The sequence below is a fragment of the Exserohilum turcica genome (genome assembly GCF_000359705.1).
Source record: "Exserohilum turcica Et28A unplaced genomic scaffold SETTUscaffold_3, whole genome shotgun sequence".
Classification (NCBI taxonomy): Eukaryota; Fungi; Ascomycota; class Dothideomycetes; order Pleosporales; family Pleosporaceae; genus Exserohilum; species Exserohilum turcicum.
Window position 1 is genome coordinate 3,080,268 of NW_007360136.1, and position 17,594 is coordinate 3,097,861.

The 17,594-nt window shown below is 51.8% G+C and overlaps 7 protein-coding genes across 7 annotated transcripts; 5 read left to right on the forward strand and 2 right to left on the reverse strand.

Annotated features, from left to right (window-relative positions):
* Positions 1–132: 132 nt before the first annotated feature.
* SETTUDRAFT_164055 (uncharacterized protein) lies at positions 133–1,173 on the forward strand. The gene is made up of 4 exons (XM_008029620.1): positions 133–174; positions 241–454; positions 579–766; positions 813–1,173. The coding sequence occupies exons 1-4, from the start codon at positions 172–174 to the stop codon at positions 966–968; spliced, it is 561 nt and encodes a 186-aa protein (XP_008027811.1). The 5' UTR covers positions 133–171; the 3' UTR covers positions 969–1,173.
* Positions 1,174–1,810: 637 nt separating this feature from the next.
* SETTUDRAFT_172283 (glycoside hydrolase family 128 protein) lies at positions 1,811–2,963 on the forward strand (the record flags this gene model as incomplete). Its single annotated transcript, XM_008029621.1, has 1 exon — positions 1,811–2,963. The coding sequence occupies one exon, from the start codon at positions 1,811–1,813 to the stop codon at positions 2,816–2,818; it is 1,008 nt and encodes a 335-aa protein (XP_008027812.1). The 3' UTR covers positions 2,819–2,963.
* Positions 2,964–3,776: 813 nt separating this feature from the next.
* On the forward strand, positions 3,777–5,546 carry SETTUDRAFT_32622 (uncharacterized protein; the record flags this gene model as incomplete). The annotated part of the gene is made up of 1 exon (XM_008028860.1): positions 3,777–5,546. One exon carries the CDS (start codon positions 3,777–3,779, stop codon positions 5,544–5,546), a length of 1,770 nt encoding a protein of 589 aa, XP_008027051.1.
* A 399-nt stretch (positions 5,547–5,945) lies between these two features.
* Positions 5,946–7,783, reverse strand: SETTUDRAFT_20920 (uncharacterized protein; the record flags this gene model as incomplete). Its single annotated transcript, XM_008028756.1, has 5 exons — positions 5,946–6,482; positions 6,534–6,893; positions 6,947–7,209; positions 7,273–7,681; positions 7,736–7,783. The coding sequence occupies 5 exons, from the start codon at positions 7,781–7,783 to the stop codon at positions 5,946–5,948; spliced, it is 1,617 nt and encodes a 538-aa protein (XP_008026947.1).
* Positions 7,784–9,487: 1,704 nt separating this feature from the next.
* On the reverse strand, positions 9,488–10,594 carry SETTUDRAFT_89812 (uncharacterized protein; the record flags this gene model as incomplete). The annotated part of the gene is made up of 1 exon (XM_008029622.1): positions 9,488–10,594. One exon carries the CDS (start codon positions 10,592–10,594, stop codon positions 9,488–9,490), a length of 1,107 nt encoding a protein of 368 aa, XP_008027813.1.
* A 1,214-nt stretch (positions 10,595–11,808) lies between these two features.
* On the forward strand, positions 11,809–12,591 carry SETTUDRAFT_164057 (uncharacterized protein). Its single transcript, XM_008029623.1, has 2 exons — positions 11,809–11,882; positions 11,964–12,591. The coding sequence occupies exons 1-2, from the start codon at positions 11,834–11,836 to the stop codon at positions 12,584–12,586; spliced, it is 672 nt and encodes a 223-aa protein (XP_008027814.1). The 5' UTR covers positions 11,809–11,833; the 3' UTR covers positions 12,587–12,591.
* A 3,550-nt stretch (positions 12,592–16,141) lies between these two features.
* On the forward strand, positions 16,142–17,557 carry SETTUDRAFT_154970 (uncharacterized protein; the record flags this gene model as incomplete). Its single annotated transcript, XM_008029624.1, has 1 exon — positions 16,142–17,557. The coding sequence occupies one exon, from the start codon at positions 16,142–16,144 to the stop codon at positions 17,555–17,557; it is 1,416 nt and encodes a 471-aa protein (XP_008027815.1).
* Between the last annotated feature and the right edge of the window lie 37 nt (positions 17,558–17,594).

Here is a 17,594-nt window from a genome sequence, read left to right on the forward strand (position 1 = left end):
GCTCAGAAAATTATCCAGATCGTCTTGGCGCCCAAAGTCGCGCGGCCAATCACGCGAGGGGGGCGCAAGCGGCCCGCTAGTTTTGCCGAAACCCACGAACTCGCAAATTCCCACTCTTGATACCGCCCTCGTCGTCAATCTCAACTAACAACAACAGTACAACTCGACAAAATGGTACGTCTGCCGTCGCGCCTCTGCATGCACCCGCCTGCACTTCGAACATGGAATTAATTCTTGCAGGTTCGCTACGGAGCAACCTCCATTGACGGCGCAAAGTCTGCCCGCGCCCGCGGCAGCTACCTCCGCGTTTCCTTCAAGAACACCCGCGAGACGGCTCAGGCTGTCAACGGCTGGAAGCTCGAGCGCGCCCTCACCTACCTCGGAAATGTCCTGGAGCACAAGGAGGCCATTCCCATGAGGCGGTACGCTGGCAGCACTGGACGCACTGCTCAGGGTGAGTAGCCCTCGAAGAACGACTCGCACATTGGTGGAACAGGAAAACGCACAGAAGAGGAGGGCATTGAGCGATTGGGGGTGTCGATGCTGGCGATTGCAGGAATACAAGCTGACTTGAGCAGGCAAGGCGTTTGGTGTTTCCAAGGCCCGCTGGCCCGTCAAGTCTGCCGAGATCCTCATCGGCCTCCTCAAGAATGCTGAGGCCAATGCCGACACCAAGGGACTCGACACCAGCAACCTGATCATCAAGCACATCCAGGTCAACCAGGCTCCCAAGCAGCGAAGGCGCACTTACCGTGCTCACGGTCGTGTACGTACACCGAGGCGAATCGCATAGACTGCGCTAACGTACCCAGATCAACCCCTACATGTCCAACCCCTCCCACATCGAGCTTATCCTCGCTGAGGGCTCCGAGGCCGTCCAGAAGTCTTCCAGCGCCCTTGACCGCCGACTGAACTCCAGGCAGCGTGGCCGTGCTGTCCGCAAGGCCATCACCGCTTCCGAGGAGTAGACGAAGCTAGGGTGGTGATGTTTGGGCGAAGAAAACGGTCAAGGCATGGGCACGGTTAGGAGTCAAATGAGCGATGAATCTTCAGGGTCTTTCACACTCATCATGTATGCATGATATGGCACTTCGATTTCTCCGGTGTCTGGTCCATAAAAGAAATAGGGCCAAGGCCTGGTTCACACAAACACCTAGACCGTATGCGTCTTTGCCAAATGTTCTCCACTCCTGTTGTCTGCACGGTGATGTTGTTCGGTGCGAGCTTCTGCGAACGCGTAGAACGTGCTTCTATCTGGTGTGTGAGATCCAACCACACGATTCGTCCTGTTTACAAATGGCTTACAATGGCTGCAGCTAGTCTAGCCTTCTGCTCCTGCGTTAGTAACAGGGCTTTGACTTGATCCCAGGGCCTAATTTGGGACTTTTGCCCCGGCATCTAGGTGTACACAGCTTTCGACAAAACCACGCTAGTATATTTTGGATCTAGCGAGCCACATGGCTTTGCTCAACTCGAGGACTAACATCGGCACATTTCTGCGATCAACAGCTATCTTGACCTTTACAGCGGTTGGCTGAATGGCTCTGTTGAGGTAGATGCCACCCCTGCCCCTCGACTCATTCGTCATATCGCGTGTCGCCTTGCTCCAGCCTTGCTTGCCAACTTTCCCGCGATCAATGACGCAAGCCCAGCACAGGCCCAGCATGGGCATGTACCTCGCCACAACCTGTGTCAGAGGATAAGAAGTCAGGTATGGACTAGGATCTACCCGTTGCCTATCTTCTCCACAGATCTCTTCCTTCCCTATAACGATCAGTCAAATTGTTGTGAATATTAGACGTGTACCACCATGCCTCGGCTAATCCCATCTGGACGCCACCGTCAGCAGGCCAGCCTCCTAACGACTCTCTTTACGTTATTGTCAGCAACGGCTCTTGCAGAAGATTCAAAGCGTGGCTTTGCATTCATAGGCGACACGCACAAGAGCGACAATCAACTCCTTGCCTCCGGCTCATCGCCACTGTCATGGTACTACAACTGGTCACCCTACCCAAATTCCGACCTCATTCCAGCCGACACCCTCGAATTCGTGCCTACGATTCATGGCATCGACGCAACAAATGATGATCAAACCGAGCGTGTAATTCGAGATCTACCACAGAGCAGCAAGCACCTTCTATCCTTCAATGAACCAGATGGCTCAGAAGGTAGTGGCGGAAGTAGTATCAGCCCCGAAGACGCAGCAAATGCCTATATCAACTACGTTGTTCCATTCCGCAATGGAGATAGCGGGGGAAGAAAGTGGTTGATTAGCCATCCCAGCACAACGGGCAGCCCAAATGGTCTTGACTGGCTACGTCGCTTCAACGCGTCTTGCTATGACATCGACTCCAAAAACGGATGCCCGGCGGACTTTGTTGCCGTGCATTGGTATGGCAATTTCGAAGGCCTCACAAGCTGGCTGGGCACTCTGAACGAGTTCTACAACATAAATTCCACGCGCAATGAACCGCTCAAGCTCTGGATCACGGAAATGGCACTCCCTCAGCAAGACGACGATGACACTGTTGCAATGATGAATCAATCACTGCCATACCTCGATCGCCAGGAAAATGTTGAGCGATATGCGTGGTTTGGAGCCTTTAGGACGGATGACTCCAACGAATGGACCGGGGACGGCGTAGCCTTGTTCGATGACGACGGCGGCCTTACTGAGCTCGGCGCGCTGTATATGGGCAATGGATTCAAGGAGGGTCAGAAGGGCGAAGGTGCCGAGGATGCTGCGAGTGGGGTGAAGGTCAGCATTGGCATGATGACTGCATTGTTCGTTTGCGCCACCAGTTTCGCCATTTTGTAGACGACGACTGTTGTCACTGTAGTTTTTGTTTTGTAGATACCTCTTAGAGATACCACTGACGCACTGTATTGAATTCAGGTTATATATTGAATATAAACTTGGAACGATAAAGATATGTAAGGCTTTGGTGAGAATAATCGGACAGAATATATCGAGCTGAGATGCACAGTGGTCATTATTCTTGCTTCTTATTGTATGGATGTTGGTTTTGTCCGAAACCAATAGTATTAGGGCAGGTGGATTTTCAATTCAAAATATCAGGAAAGAAGGCGAATGCTAAATAATGCCAATAACTTGAAGATCTTTCATTCATAGTCGCCAAGGGCCGGAGTGCTAGCCAGGAGAGGTAGCAGAAAATCATATCCGGACAGCACACGCATAAGCGGTAATCTAATCAGAACAATCTACAAGTTATCTCGAGCAGAGTGGCAATAGAGATGCTATCAACATACAAGTCAGCACTTTGTCGAGAGTTAATAGTCGCGCTCCCAGACCTTGCTGTTATTGCCAGAAGATAATGATATGTTTATCTTATCCATTCAGTCTGCCTCTCTCATTCCGTGAAATACATATCCGACTCACAGTTCATTTTTATGCCGCCCATTTCTATCCAACCGAACCCTGATCAAGGCAGCAATGCTACAAAAAACCTTGGCACTATTCACTGCGGCACTTTCACCAAAATTTCACCCGGTTATGGCACTGAGAACGCAATTTTCACGTAACTGTGTTGCCTTCACCAGTCCAAGTCTCACTCGCCTCGCCGTATAAATAAATATCTGCTGCCGTCGAACCAAACACGTCCACTCTCAACCTAGTCCGCACAAAATCGAACTCGACAGTCACAAGCTCTCCAGATATTCAGAAACAGTTCGACGGCTTCTGGCTACAACATAGCCTCAACGCGCAAAGGCAACTGGGTCCCACTTAAGGAAAAGACATCCCAAAAGCTTTCGACATGCCACCTTCAACAAAGCCCACAACCAGACCGACCATCGTCGCAAAGGCACCTCGCGTGAAACCGTCATCCCCCACCGTCATCCAGCTGCTGCACACGCGCCCATGGCTCACACGCGCGCAATCTCTTTCCGAACAAGACCTCTTCATCCTGCACAGCCGCGACAACCTCGTATCTGGGGCCACGGGACCAAAAGACTGGCCGGCTGTAGCCGCCGAATACAACGAGCGGTTCACAAACGAACTCAAGAAGCCGCTCGCGTGGAAGACACTGAGCAAGCGGTGTGGTCTGGCGCGCAAGATCTTCCAGGCCGAGAATGAGGAGTATGCGGGTGTAGTGGTGTATCCGGTGCCGCTGCTTGAGAGTGACGATAGGGATGGGGATGCGGATGTGGTGAGTGGCGAGGAAGAAGAATATGAAGAAGGTGGAGACGAAGATGGAGAGGGAGATGAAGGCGAAGAAGAGCAGATGCAAGATGTGATTGAAACTGCTACCGACGCACCGCCTCCCACAGAGCAAGCAACACAGCGTTCTTCTCACACTCCAATCCCCAGCACAACAGCTCCTCTCACACTGCCCGCAGCCAGTACGACACCCAAACACCTGACCCCAGGCTTCCACGACCCATCCTCCACACCCCCCTCCACCATCCCCGCGCTAACCCGCGCGAAATTCCACCTCCGCCACCGCACCCACTCGCCCGTCTACTTCGAGTTTCTCTCCGCCGACGAGCAAGCCCTCGTGACGTACGATGCGCACTACATGGACGCGCAAATCCTAGCAGCCAACTCGGCACTGTACGCGCGCGCCCTGCAGCACGACCCCAACACCAGCGTCATCGACGTGCCAGTCCCGTTTTCCGTGCGCACCGTAAATATCCTGATCCAGCTGCTTGCGCCCGTGCGCGCGACAGAGTTACCCTCGCATTACCTGTGGAAGGCGGAGAAGCCTGAACCGGGGGTGTACGATCGCTTTGGCGGGATTGAAGTCGAGGAGATTGCGTGGACGATAGATGTCCTGCTTGATTTGATGTTCTTCGCACGGGTCCTGGAGGTCTTCTGGGTGGTGGATATGGTGGTTGATCGGGTGCATTTTCTGTTTACCGAGCAGAGCAAGTGTAGGGATGCCGTGGAGCTGATGATAGATGTGGGCGGGCGCCTGCGGATGCCGGTTGCGGATACGCGGTTGGCGCGCGTCACGGCTGAAGACTTGGAGGAAGACGTGCTGGAGATGTTGGCAAAGGCGCCGGTAGATTTCCCGACGCTGAGATTCGTGGTTGATCTGCTGGCCGCGCTTGGTGGCAGTGTGGATGCAGAGTGGCTTGGTGGAGCACCCAAACATGTCAAGGACGTGTTTGCTCATGCAGACGACAAGCTTCTTGTCAACGGGCCGCGAGAAGCGTTCTGCGAGCGGTACCATCATCATCCGTCGGAGACATGCTACACGCTGCATGCGCGCCCTCCAACACCGGAAATCATCAACGCGCTGTATGCCACGGCTACGCCCCAGGAGCTCGTCGATCTCTCGGATGGCGTCTTGTCGGCGAACAGCCTGCGCCTCTGTGCCGGCGATGTGGACAAGTGGAAAGAAGCCAACTCGGCTCCTGAAATGCTGGAGGCGGAGAAAATGCTCATGGAGATGGAAACCCGGATTGAAGAAACGAAAGCTGCGTTGCGGTGGGCACGCGAGGCACCAGAGGTGGAGAAGCGAGAAGCTATTGCAGAGGCGAGGAAACTGGCTCAGGACATGTACAGTCCCAGCCAGCTCTAAGGACGACCATTTGATCGAGTGGAAGTACTCTGGGTCACGCAGGGTTGGTGTCTGTGTTGGTTCGTGACAGTGCCAGCGACGATGTTCGGATGGTTTGTATCATGTATACTTGATTGCTGCTGATGAGACATTAATGTGTGTGTTTGATACTTGGGTGGCTTTGAATTCGAATGACACTGATGCGAGTATGAAATAGGCCGTGGTGGCGAGTCTGGATAAGTTCGTAGAAGAGATCCCAAGCAAATAAAAAGATCTCAGATGATTCAATACTAGTGTCGTATAAGAATGTGCACTTTCAAAGAAGATCGTAGACTGATTCATTACTAGCGTCATGATGCTACCTGCAGCACCCAGTGGAGAGCATCTGACAACGTGACCAAACCAGGAACACCATTGTACTTAGATCTTCTCTACCTCCAGAATATTGCCCTGGCTATCGTGGGCCAGCTTCTTCTTCATGAGCGAGGCGTTCCTCGGGTTTGGCGCATTGAAAATGTCGTCGATTTCCTCCAGCGTGCGGTTCTTGGTCTCTGGGATGAAGAGCCAAACAACAAATGCTTGGACGGGGCACCAGCAAGCAAAGACAATGTACAGTCTCCAGCCAATGTTTTCCAGGGCGACGGGGTACGCGAATTGGTTGACCAATATGGCTGCAGTCAGCGAAAACTGGCAGAATGCCATGCCCTTGGCACGTATCTCGAAAGAGAGCACCTCGACTGGATAGAGAGCCTGGAGGGGCGTGATACCAAAGGCGAAGACGGCGTTGAACAGGACAACCATTGCGACAAAGGCATTGCCAGCAGGAATGCTGTTGTGCTTGTTCTGATACGAAACAGCGCCAATAGCACCGGCCCAGACAAAGGTGATGATGCTGAATGTTCCTATCAACATGGGTCGGCGGCCGAGTTTATCAACGCACGTTGCACCGATGACAGCCTATAGCACATTGTTAGACTCGAACTGCAGGGTGAATATCAGAAAACTCACAAAGGTAAGCTGCATGCAGCTCTTGCCGAGGTTGATGTTCATCTGCTTAATCTCGTCCTTGACACCTGCAGACTCAAGAACACCGGCGATAAAGTAGTCGACGGCGCCATTGCCAGCCCATTGGCAGAAGACGGCAACGACGCAGTTGCAGGCCAGACGGTAGCGGGCCGAGCGCGTCTTGAAAAGACTACCATAGTCCCACCACCGCTTGTCGCCTCCATCCATATTGAGGTATTCCTCATACTCGCGGATTTGCATAGAGACCCAGATGCTGTCTTCGTTGCCGCATCCATGATATTTTGAGAGGATCTTCTTAGCCTCGCTGTGTCTGCCACGAGTATAAAGCCAGCGGGGCGATTCCTTCTCCGATTAGCATGCGTCTATTGTGATATTTTCGGAAAGGTGTGCCTTACAGGCAAGAACCACGGCAGCACGACGAGAAGCGCAGGGAAGAGCATCTGAAGCCATACGGGAACCCTCCATGATTGGTTGCCGCCGAGACTAGCAGAACAGCGAGTGACGCCGGCTGCAAGAAGCGACCCAACGAACCAAAAAGTATTGTAAAGACCAGTAATCACACCGCGATGAGCAGGATGCGCAGTCTCGATGACGTACACAGGTCCCGCAGTCGACATGATGGGTACAGCGAAACCAAGTAAGAAACGGCCGCCCATGACTTGATGAGAAGCGTGAAGTTAGTACATGTGTCAGATGCACTCGGCGGATTGACAGAACTTACATTGGCCAATGGGGTTGGACGCGGGAGCAGTCGCCTGGATTATTACTCCGACGCAACCAAGCACGCCTCCAACAATCATACCGACCTTGCGACCCCAAGTATCGCACGCAGGGCCGATAAAAGGGAGTACGACAACACCTCCTATCTGATACATGGAGGTGACAATACCAGCCCATGCACCAGTACTTCCGACGCGGTAGTAGTCCTTGAAGTGTTGGTTGGTAAGAAGAGAGCCGAACATGGAGCCGTCGAATCCGTTGCAGGTGGAGCAAAAGAAGCCCACAAACCCGCAAACGTATATGAGCATCGCCGAGCTGGTGAAGAGCTTGACCGGCTCTTTCAGCTTGGCCTCTGTGATGGCCTCTGAGCCGGCGACAATGGCGATTTCCGCCACGATTTTATTCTTTTCCTGTTGAGGTGTCAGATGGGGAGGGCGCTGTATGGTTGTGAGGTGGGCACTCACGCCATGCTCTGAAGTCGTGGTGACGTTGGGCTCTTTGACCTCCGACATTGTTGTGATGGAAGTGCTCCAAACGACAGCGGCTGGCTGGAACAAAGCACTGGGGCTTGCAAAGACTATAAACCATTTTGCGGAGGCATACTAAGCAGTGCCAGGGGGTAAGAGGTCGGCCTGTGGCCCGTAAGGCCCGGCTTATGCTGCGTCCCAGCGGCGTGGGAATTATCTGGGGCACAGTTCTGGAAACGCGAGCCTGAACGAATATGATTCGGACACGCTTGGTCCGTGGCCTGATCAGCAAGCAGCTCCCTGTCGCTAGGTATAGCCTTGAATGTGCCGTCCACGTGCAGGTGCGCTATCGCATGGGGTATCTTGTTGATCAAGACAAGCTCATTGCGGCAATATCTTGTGCAGCATGTACGTAAGTTACATGCGCAGATCTATTGGAAACATGTGTTATTGGTCGCATACACAGCCGTGGTATATCATCGTGAAACTTAATGGCGAAACGGCCGATTACGAGGATCTTGCGGGGCCGCAGAAATCTGGGTCAAGATGATTTGCACCGTCTCGAATACCATGCCACGGTGGCCCTGGTCCAATCAAAATCAGTTGGTGATGAGCATGAATCAACCTTGCAGACAAGACTGCTCATGCCACTGCCCGTCCAGCAAACGTTCAACGGAAGGCAGGCTGCTCGCTGCCAAAACAGCACTCGCCCATCTGTAGAGGTGGCCATCTGTGGTGTCGCGCTGTATAGGCGCGACCAGTGCGGATTTGGGTGTCAGCCCAAGGAACAGACATGGCCCTAGTTGGTGGCGCCGGCCTTTTCTGCGAATGATGGAGGATTGGCGAGGGTTAGTGCGCGACCCTGCATACAAGTCAGCGAGGAGGCGTCTCGGCTTTGCAGATCCAAAGGCACAGTCAGTGCGGTGTCCAAGGCAATAGTGATAGTGTGTCCGTGTCGCCACGCGTGCGGCCGTGTAGGGGGGGATGTTGGTGGCTGGAGGATGCAACGGGGAAATTCACACCCCTCATGCCAAGGCGTAAGCGAGCGCGCTAGTGTGGGCCTTCCCGACGTCACGCCCAATCCGGACTGGGTCTACGGAGACGCTTTCTCCGTGCCCAATCCGGGCAAGCCAACACCTTAACCTGACGGCCACACCACGCTGGCAGACGGTTCTGGAGACAAAAAGCGAGCATTCAAATCATGTGTGTTGTACTGCATGCCATTGATGCCCGCGGGCCCAGGAGGGGGCGTTCTTCCACCTCTCAGTCAACGGCTAGTCGGGCCGGCTCGGAGCCTGTAAGCTGCCGATTCAGTTTGCAGCAAAAATATGCCTCCAACACTCATCGGCTTTTGTCGCTCTCGTCCCGGGAGGCATATTTTTTCGACAATGCTTCGAGAGAAATAGCTTCGGGGAACCGATAGGAGCTGGCTTTTCGGGAATCCTTCCATCAGGATTCTTGGAATACCATATGCCTCCGCCAGTGAAAGCAGCACGAGAACGACTAATCACGACTTTCAAGCAGAACTGCTGGATCAAATGATACACTACTCAGATATTCTTGTAGAGTTGATGGCAAGATTCATTGGTACCACATTCGAGAGAGTCGTCCAAGGCCCAGCAAACACACTCCTCTTCAGTGTTTGGTGCTGTATCAGGCTTTTCTGCTACCTTTGTCATGTATACACCCCGGTAGCTATCAGATTGCAGACCGCCATTCCTAACACTTCCAGTCCACATTCTCAATGTGTCAGTCACCGCCCATGTCCAAGCAGATCTCGCTCGACGGCAAAGTCCGCATCTGAGTCGCCAGTGCTGGGTGACGCGCCATCTCGAGCAGCTGTCCAGCCAGCCCCGAAGCGCACACAGTTTCTACCCACCAATCGCGCGCTGGGTCGCCGTCTTCAGTACTCTCAAAGAGCAGGTTGAGGTCGTCAATCTCTAGCTCCATTTCTGCATTTTGCTCCGCAAACAACTGCCACTGATGCAACACCAATTCGCGAACATGGTCGTCTCCCAGCTGCGTAGCGAGGCAGTACAGCTCCACGAGAGAGGCGCTGTCGCAATTTCCATATTTTGAAAAATCCACCATCATTCCCAAAGATACACAGTGTATATACCATCTGACAGCGTCTACTGAAGGTCCGCGTAGCTGCATCTTCATCCCAGTGTTATCATCCAGGCATCCACGCAGAACAGCAGAGCTGGTTCGAATAGCTTCGCGGTCCGCGGTGACACTTCCAAGCGATACTCCGTGTGCGTCGACGATCTCGATGGCAACACGGGTGTGGCTTATCGATGCGGATTTCATATACTCCTGGATATTAGCTTGCTCGCGGATACCACATGGTGGCAGCCAACCTCCAATACGGTTGTTGTAGAAGCTGGCTTGAGTTGCTTCACCGCCTCTCCAAGGCCTAACAGTAATACCAGTGGCCATCGCGCGGCGGACCCCGTTCTCCACGCTGCCTCTTGCGCGTGGAGCTCCCGTCTTGACAATCCCACTTGTGGCAGAAGTTCGGGGTGTCCTGGCTTTCTTCGCATACTCAATCTTAGTGGGGTAAGTCGGGTTGTTTTCCAACCACTCGTCTCGGTGCTGACGCGCACGCTTCTCCATGGCAGCTGGAGTGACGGAGACGTTGTACCTCTCGTTATATGCGGTGGCCACCGCTGACCATGGTAGAGGACCACATGTCGTCGATGTCTGGCCATATACGTCTGGTTTGTTGTTGTCGCGCATGACGATAATGAAGCTGACTTGATCGTCTAGGAGCTGCTGTTTTGCATGCTTCTCTGCAGGCGTCATCGCACGATGCAGTTTGCGGTAAGTATCTGAGGCAGGAACTTTGGCGGTCATAGTATCGCGTATTTTTTCTTTCGTAGAGATATAGAAGTTGGTAAACACAGTAAAGTTGAAGGTGCTCCTGAAATAGCTGAACCAAGAGCAAACTGATATACAAGATCAAGAGCGAATTCACTGCCGCTAGGCTCCCCCACATGCGAACTTTCTACGCGTTTTACGCTCACTCTGGGCCATTCTTTATGTCAAACTATCCGATCAGGGGGGGTCCACATAGGGGTGGTGGTTGTCGGGGAGCTCTCTCACTACGCCGTTCACTGCACTAAAAGCGCCATGCCCAAGCAAGCTGACGTAGGGGATGGATGCATGTGGAAAAGTAAAGGTGCAGCGTGGGTAATGGTCATGGTCACTAGATTATAATTTTCCAAGATGCCCATTTGGTAACTATCACCCAGTAGGCATGCCCGTAAGACTCTTGCTCGGATCCTTATTGTGGTGTGAATACAAGAACTACCATCCTTTTCAAATCCACTCTACACAGATCCATACATGGCCAGATTCTGCATCTCCCTGATTTTTCCTATGGAAAATAACGGCTGTGAGCTCATATCCTCTTCCCGGCCAGGTTTAAAGGTCATCACATGGTTCAGTATAGACTAAACTCTGCCTACTTGCTCATGACAGCCTTGATCTTTAGCAGTGGAATGTGGAAGTGTGGGATGACCAGCTCATCACATCTTGAAAAGGGGTCATATCAACAACACTGGCTGATTCTTGATTTATGTTTGTGTGAAAGCCCACCAAAATACTGCTATCTGCATATAGTTTGTTTTCGTGTTGAGATAGATAATAAGCTGCATGTTCGTGCGTCCCAGACCTTCAAAATGATACGGATATTATTCCAATCAGGTGTTTGACTACACTTGGATATTATTGTACATGTGGTAGTTGTTCCAGCAGGCAGCTTTAGTAACATGGTGCTTTCTTATTGGATAAGCTCAATCAGAGTTGCCCAGTGACGGTATGGTCACGTGCACATGCTATGGCTCAACCACGAGTCAGCAGAATTACTAGTATGGCAGTCGATACTGACGTCTCTATCTTCTCCAACACCCTGATCTTCTTGAAAACATTCCAACAGTGGATGGAGTGTGGATAAGGACTTGCTTCGCATGGTTCCTGGGTGTTACTTATCGATAAGCAGCCACGTTGCAGGCATCAAGCGCGTCCCGCAGAGAAGCCTCCGTCGGGCATGAACATGTGAGGCACGCGCGCACATTACGCGTTGCGCAAACCATGTACCACCTGTTCAAGTCGATATACCTGCATGCGACGAGCAAAGAAGGTACGAATTCCGTCTTGCGACCCCCGCGCCGCAGTCTCTGGTCGCCATGCGCCCATCTGTCACCGCCCTAACCGCCTGCAGAGTACTCTGTCCTCCTCCTCGGCCTGGACAATGCGGGAAAGACGACGCTTCTCGAGCAGATAAAAGGCGCATACACGGCCTCGAATGCCAATCTCAGAACAGTGCCTACGGTTGGCCAGAATGTCGCTACCATCGCCCTTCCGCCGCCAAACCCGCCCATCTACCTCAAGATATGGGACGTCGGCGGCCAGCATAGCTTGCGCGGACTCTGGCAATCGTACTACAGCAGTTGCCACGCCATAGTCTTTGTCATAGACAGCACCGACGTGGGCAATGCCACGCTCGCAGACATGAGCGCGAACAATGCGGCGAGCAACGAGGACATTGGGCGCCTGGATGAGTGCAAGCTCGTGCTGGAGAGTGTGCTGGCCAACGAAGACGCAAGCGGCGTGCCCATTCTGATACTGGCGAACAAGCAAGACCGCGAAGACTGCGTCGAGGTCGTCAGGATCAAGGAGGGCTTTGTGCGCAGAGTGTTTGAAGGCGAAAAGGGAGGCAATGTCAGAGACAGCAGAGTCCTGCCTTGCAGCGCGCTCACAGGGACCGGTGTCCAAGAGGCGGTAGAGTGGTTATGCAGCCGCATGGCTTTCAACAAAGAAGCGCGACCCCCCGTTATGCGGTAGTCTTTTCCTGTTCTCTACCACCACATAAAAAAAAAGGAAAAAATATCGAATATACCCTGGCCGCGAAGTTTATTCTCTGCCTCTATCTCTCGGCCCTTTTGAAACCCATCTCGTCATCATCACTTCGCTGTGTTTCCCCTCACCGCACAAAATAGCCTCGACATACGAACAAGAAAAAACTTCAATACATACGCAGGAACGAATTCCCATCACTCAACAACATACCCCAGTCGCAACCAGAACACCAGAAAACATACATACACACAACAGCGACACTTGGCTCAACCCTCCATATCCCATACTGCGCCACACGAACATACCCAGCCCCAGCCCCAGCCACAACCCCCCAAGCACACACACATGTCGTACATATAAAGCCCACGCCACCCCGGATTCACCCGCGCATACATAAACACCTGCAGCATCCACCACACAGAAAAAAAACAAGCCAGCGTCCCCGTGCTCTGCTCTGCTCTGCCACATGGGCGTGCGTTGCGCTGCCTTATCTTGAATAGGATCGTACATAGCAAATGTAAGCACTACATAGCGGGAGGTACGCGGGCGCCACTGCTGCCTTGGGCATTTCTCACAGGGAAGATCCCTTCGCCTCGCTGGGCCGAACATATGCACGTATAGATACGGTCCAGATGCGAATACGGCTAGGGGTACTTTACTTTAATCGCATCGTGGTCGAGTATACGATTTTTCGTGCGGGTTCACGTGACTATCCATACGAGGCGGCTTATGGTAGGGTCATATGAAAATTATCTCTTGTTGTCGGTTTTGCAAGTCTAGGTTTGCTGCGTTAAAGGCTTGGGGTAGGGAATGATGTTGTACGGGGTAAGATGTAATTGAGGAGATGTCGATGATGAGAAATAAGGAACTGACGGGGCACGCTGGGTACCGGATCAAAGCTTTGTACTTGGCATTTTCTGGTTTCTTTTTCGCCAATCCAATATAGGTATCACATCTAGAGTAAATACATGGACAAAATTGAACGGGCTCCTATCACTCCGCAGGTTCACAGATGTGGTAAAGCTTTGTATAAAGCTCTCTCTCTCTCTCGGCTTTTGAAGTCTTGACTAGGTTATCTGTAGTAGAACAAGTATTTGAAGTAGAAGTATTTCGGTTTTCCCCAACCAGGGTATCTCGGATTCGTATTCATCCTTTACGACTCGTAACAGATGGCTTGCGGTGGATTACAAAAGCAAATGTCTACATCAAACCTCACGTCCACTCATTCTTGTGCTGACCGTCCTAGCCAAGGCAATTACTGATCGCGTTTCCACAAGTTCTTCTACTCGTGTCCTTCACGTGGCTCATGATGGTGTTCCAATAGGTACTTTTCAGGAGGACATCCAGCTGTGCGGATTATTTTCTGCCTGGGTCCTATATTGATATTGGACTTCAAAACGCGGCAGTGCATCCTGCAAAGGAAGGCAGTTGGATAATCCTGCATGCGATAAGCAAACACAGCCTTCGATCGGCGCAACCAAACCCCCATAGAAGTGTGGCCTCGCTAAATTCAAAGCTGTGGGTCCCGTATACGTACGTCTATGTAGTGCTAAAGTAGCGCCGGGTACCGACTAAGCACTGCGTATGGACAGAAGCCTGAGGCTCACAATTCAGCAGCAAAGTGCTACCTGAAACCGACGTGTGCTATCGGATCCCGTACCCGACGCCTTACAGTTTACGTGCGTAAATTTTACTCGCACAAGCCCAACCAGACAAATAAATTAGGAAATGCATGCTTTACGTAATGCTCGCATGGCCGTTTAATATTGTGGGCCGTGAGTGGACCGCCAATGGACCAAGCTCATGCTTCTCATGCTAAGCTTTGCACCCCTAAAGCTTAGATCGGATGAAGTGTCAGAGTGTGAAACTTGGCCGCCTTTGATTTTCCCGAAAAAAAAATAAAAGTCAGTGCCTGATGTATGCTTCTCGCTCGAAGAGTTGCCGCTGTCAGGACAACGGAAGCTTGCACTGACTCAGCTTTCCATCTGCACGTAGGCTCATTCGGCACGCCTAGTTCCGCTGGCACAATACGAAGTCTGCCGTCTATATCGCGCAAGCGCGCTATTTGTCGAACGATAGCCTCGAACGAACCGTTGCGTCAGCAAGGGCATTGCATATAGTGGGGGGCACATCCCGCTTTAATCCTGGCAACTAGTGTTATTGGTGTTGACAATGGCATTTATTAATTCCTATGAATGGCTATGATAGGTCGTGCAGTGCATTCCATGGGGTCGTGCATTCTGCCATATATTATAGGGTGAGGGTACTATAATTTGCACGCACAAGTAGAGCGGGCTGGTAGAAGCATTTAGGGAATGTGAGAATTTGATTCATGGACGAGACGTTACTTGGCCACATACGACGTTCAGCGACAGTTGATCGCAAATGCGGCTTGAACAACACAAATTCCAACTACAGCATTACTGAAGAACGAAGCGTGGATAGCGGGTCAGCACGGATGGAACTGAAATGTAGTGCGATCCATCCTCGTCTAGGTAGTGTGCTTATGCACCACTAATTTCCTTATCCTTGGTTATCCCCCACCGGAATACTTCGTATACTCTAGTTGCACACCGAAGAGCACCCGTGATAAACAAACCAGTGGCGCTCAACCTGCTAATCTGTCAAGGCGAACAACCCCAAGCTAGGAACAGGAAGGAAGCTAGAGAGATCGCAGCGCATTGATAACATCATGCCGTACGTAACATGGTCCACTTAGGGGCTGTGCAGGTGCGCTGCGATTTCTGATTAGCCGACCGGATATGGAATCTTGTTTTCCCCCAAAGCTAGCTAGACATTCAAGTCGTGCTTGATGCAGTGGGGGATTTGGAGATGCTAAAACATGATAGGCTTTGCTGGCGCGGCGGCACTCAGGCCAATCATCCTTAGCATCCGACTATCCTACATTAACCTCTTCTTAGGCGGAACTCAACCCTAGCTAGAAGTGGTAGTCTCTAAAAACCTGTTTTGCCACGCTGTTGCTTTTTTTGTCGTTAATTCTCTTCTAAAACTTCTAACTACTTTCTTTCTATCTTGATCGTGGGTCTTTTTTTAGGTAGAGATCAAATAGCAAGTGGGATTCTAAATAATAGCCAAGTTAAATAGAACAGAGTAACAAACAATATACGCCTAAGCTGGAATATGAATTCTTTAAGCATTTCTTGTTTTTCGTAAAGTGTTATTGCTTAGTTTTTTACCTGTTTAGCTCCTAATAGGATCCTAAAATACCTCCGAATTCAACTTGATAACAGAACAAAAACTAATAGAAAAGTAGTAATATTGCTACTGGGTAAGATTGAAAGTATAAATAAACGTAGGTATAATACAGTGCAGGCTAGAGGAGACAGTGCAGCAATTAGTACTAGTGCCGATAAGACAAATTACTAGTAAGGGGTACTAACGATTCAAGGTACTTGTACACTCTACCGGTGCCAAGGTGTAGCTACGCGGCCCGGATAGGTGCAGGGTCCAACATTCATAAGACAACTTCAATGTCTGTCTTCAAGTCTACTATCTCAACTTCAGTATCAGATTATCACAATGGAGTCCACTTCACCTCAAATGAACAGTTTTTCGTTCCAAACAGACGCCGTCAAGAGAGTGGCTTGTATCCGGTGCCGGACACAAAAGCTTAAATGCATCAAGTCAACCACTGCAGCGGTAACAAAAAGGTGTGACCGCTGCAGGAAAGCCGATGTCGAATGCATCTATGTTCCTTCGAAACCAATGGGCCGGCCCAGGACATCGCGGTCTCAAACAACAACCCGGATCACGCACTCACCGGCTTTGCCATCGGATACAACAGCCCGGATACCGCATTCGCTGGAATTGCCACCGGACACAGCCACCTCGCAGCAGCTGTCAGTGACACCACCTGAAACGATTGATCTCAACACCATGATAGACGAAGCGGAAAACACCCTAGACACACAAAACATGAACATCTTCTTCGACCACATCACGCCATTCGAGCAAGACGAAACATCGACACAAACCGGCCTTGGCTTCACAACCAACGACATGGATTTCCTGACACCATGCTCCAGCCACGGGACCCTGAATTTCTCGCACAGCTCCGACACATACGTAGATAGCGTTGTAATGGATGGCGAGACCACAGGGGACCAGGTAAGACGGACAGCCAGCAGCACGGCATATGATTTCGACGACGGGACCCCACGAAGCAGCAGTAGCACTATGCAGCAGCTAGCGAAGCTCGGTCTGGATCTCCACGCGCAAATCGTCAAGCACCAAACTGCCGGAGACATGATTGCGATGGAGGAGCTAGTTGCTGATGTGCTGCGGAGCTCGACGGACTATCTGAACCACCTCGTATCTCTCGACAGTACGGTTATCGCGAGCCAAGACAGCAGAGCAGCAGGGCCACGGTGGGCAGAGGCCAAGCCGCCGAGCCAGGCGCCTCAATTGGACATGTCAACCGCGTTCCAGCTCTTGATCCCATATGTACGGCTAGTCCAGCTACACAACATCCTATACCGGGCAATGCTCCGGTGTCTCAGTAGCAATGGCATGAACAGAAGCAGCAGTAGCAGCAGTAGCAGTAGCAGTAGCCGATTGGATATGGCGACAGCAAGGCTGTGGAGTCTTCCGGCACTGTCAGTGGGCGGCGCTTGTGTCGATGCCAGCGACCCACTCCGCGCACGCTTGTTGCTGCAGATGAATCTCCACCTCTTGGCTGAAATTGAGGCCGTGCTGGAACTGCCACTCGAAGCGCGGATATGCTGGCCCGGGGCTGAAGGCGGAATAGGCGGACCCATGGGTATCTCTGTAGTCGACCAGGGGGGTTCCGGTGGCCTCTTGCGCCAGACGGTCTCGCCCAGGCTGCTCAAGACAATCCTCGAAGAGCGTAATCTTGGCACCGATGACGTCCAGTCTATGCGCGACCGCATCTCTTATATAAAGTGCTTACTTCGCACCCGGCCGCGGCCGCTGTAATCAGGCGTCTAAACAGTAATACATACCATCTTTTCGC

Excerpts from the sequence above, each read along its gene's own strand:
- SETTUDRAFT_164055 (XM_008029620.1), top strand. Across the intron at positions 455-578 it reads CACTGGACGCACTGCTCAGG|GCAAGGCGTTTGGTGTTTCC; the intron begins GTGAGTAGCCCT and ends TGACTTGAGCAG. Across the intron at positions 767-812 it reads CTTACCGTGCTCACGGTCGT|ATCAACCCCTACATGTCCAA; the intron begins GTACGTACACCG and ends TAACGTACCCAG.
- SETTUDRAFT_164057 (XM_008029623.1), top strand. The coding sequence starts at position 11,834 with ATGTACCACCTGTTCAAGTCGATATACCTGCATGCGACGAGCAAAGAA. Across the intron at positions 11,883-11,963 it reads GCATGCGACGAGCAAAGAAG|AGTACTCTGTCCTCCTCCTC; the intron begins GTACGAATTCCG and ends AACCGCCTGCAG.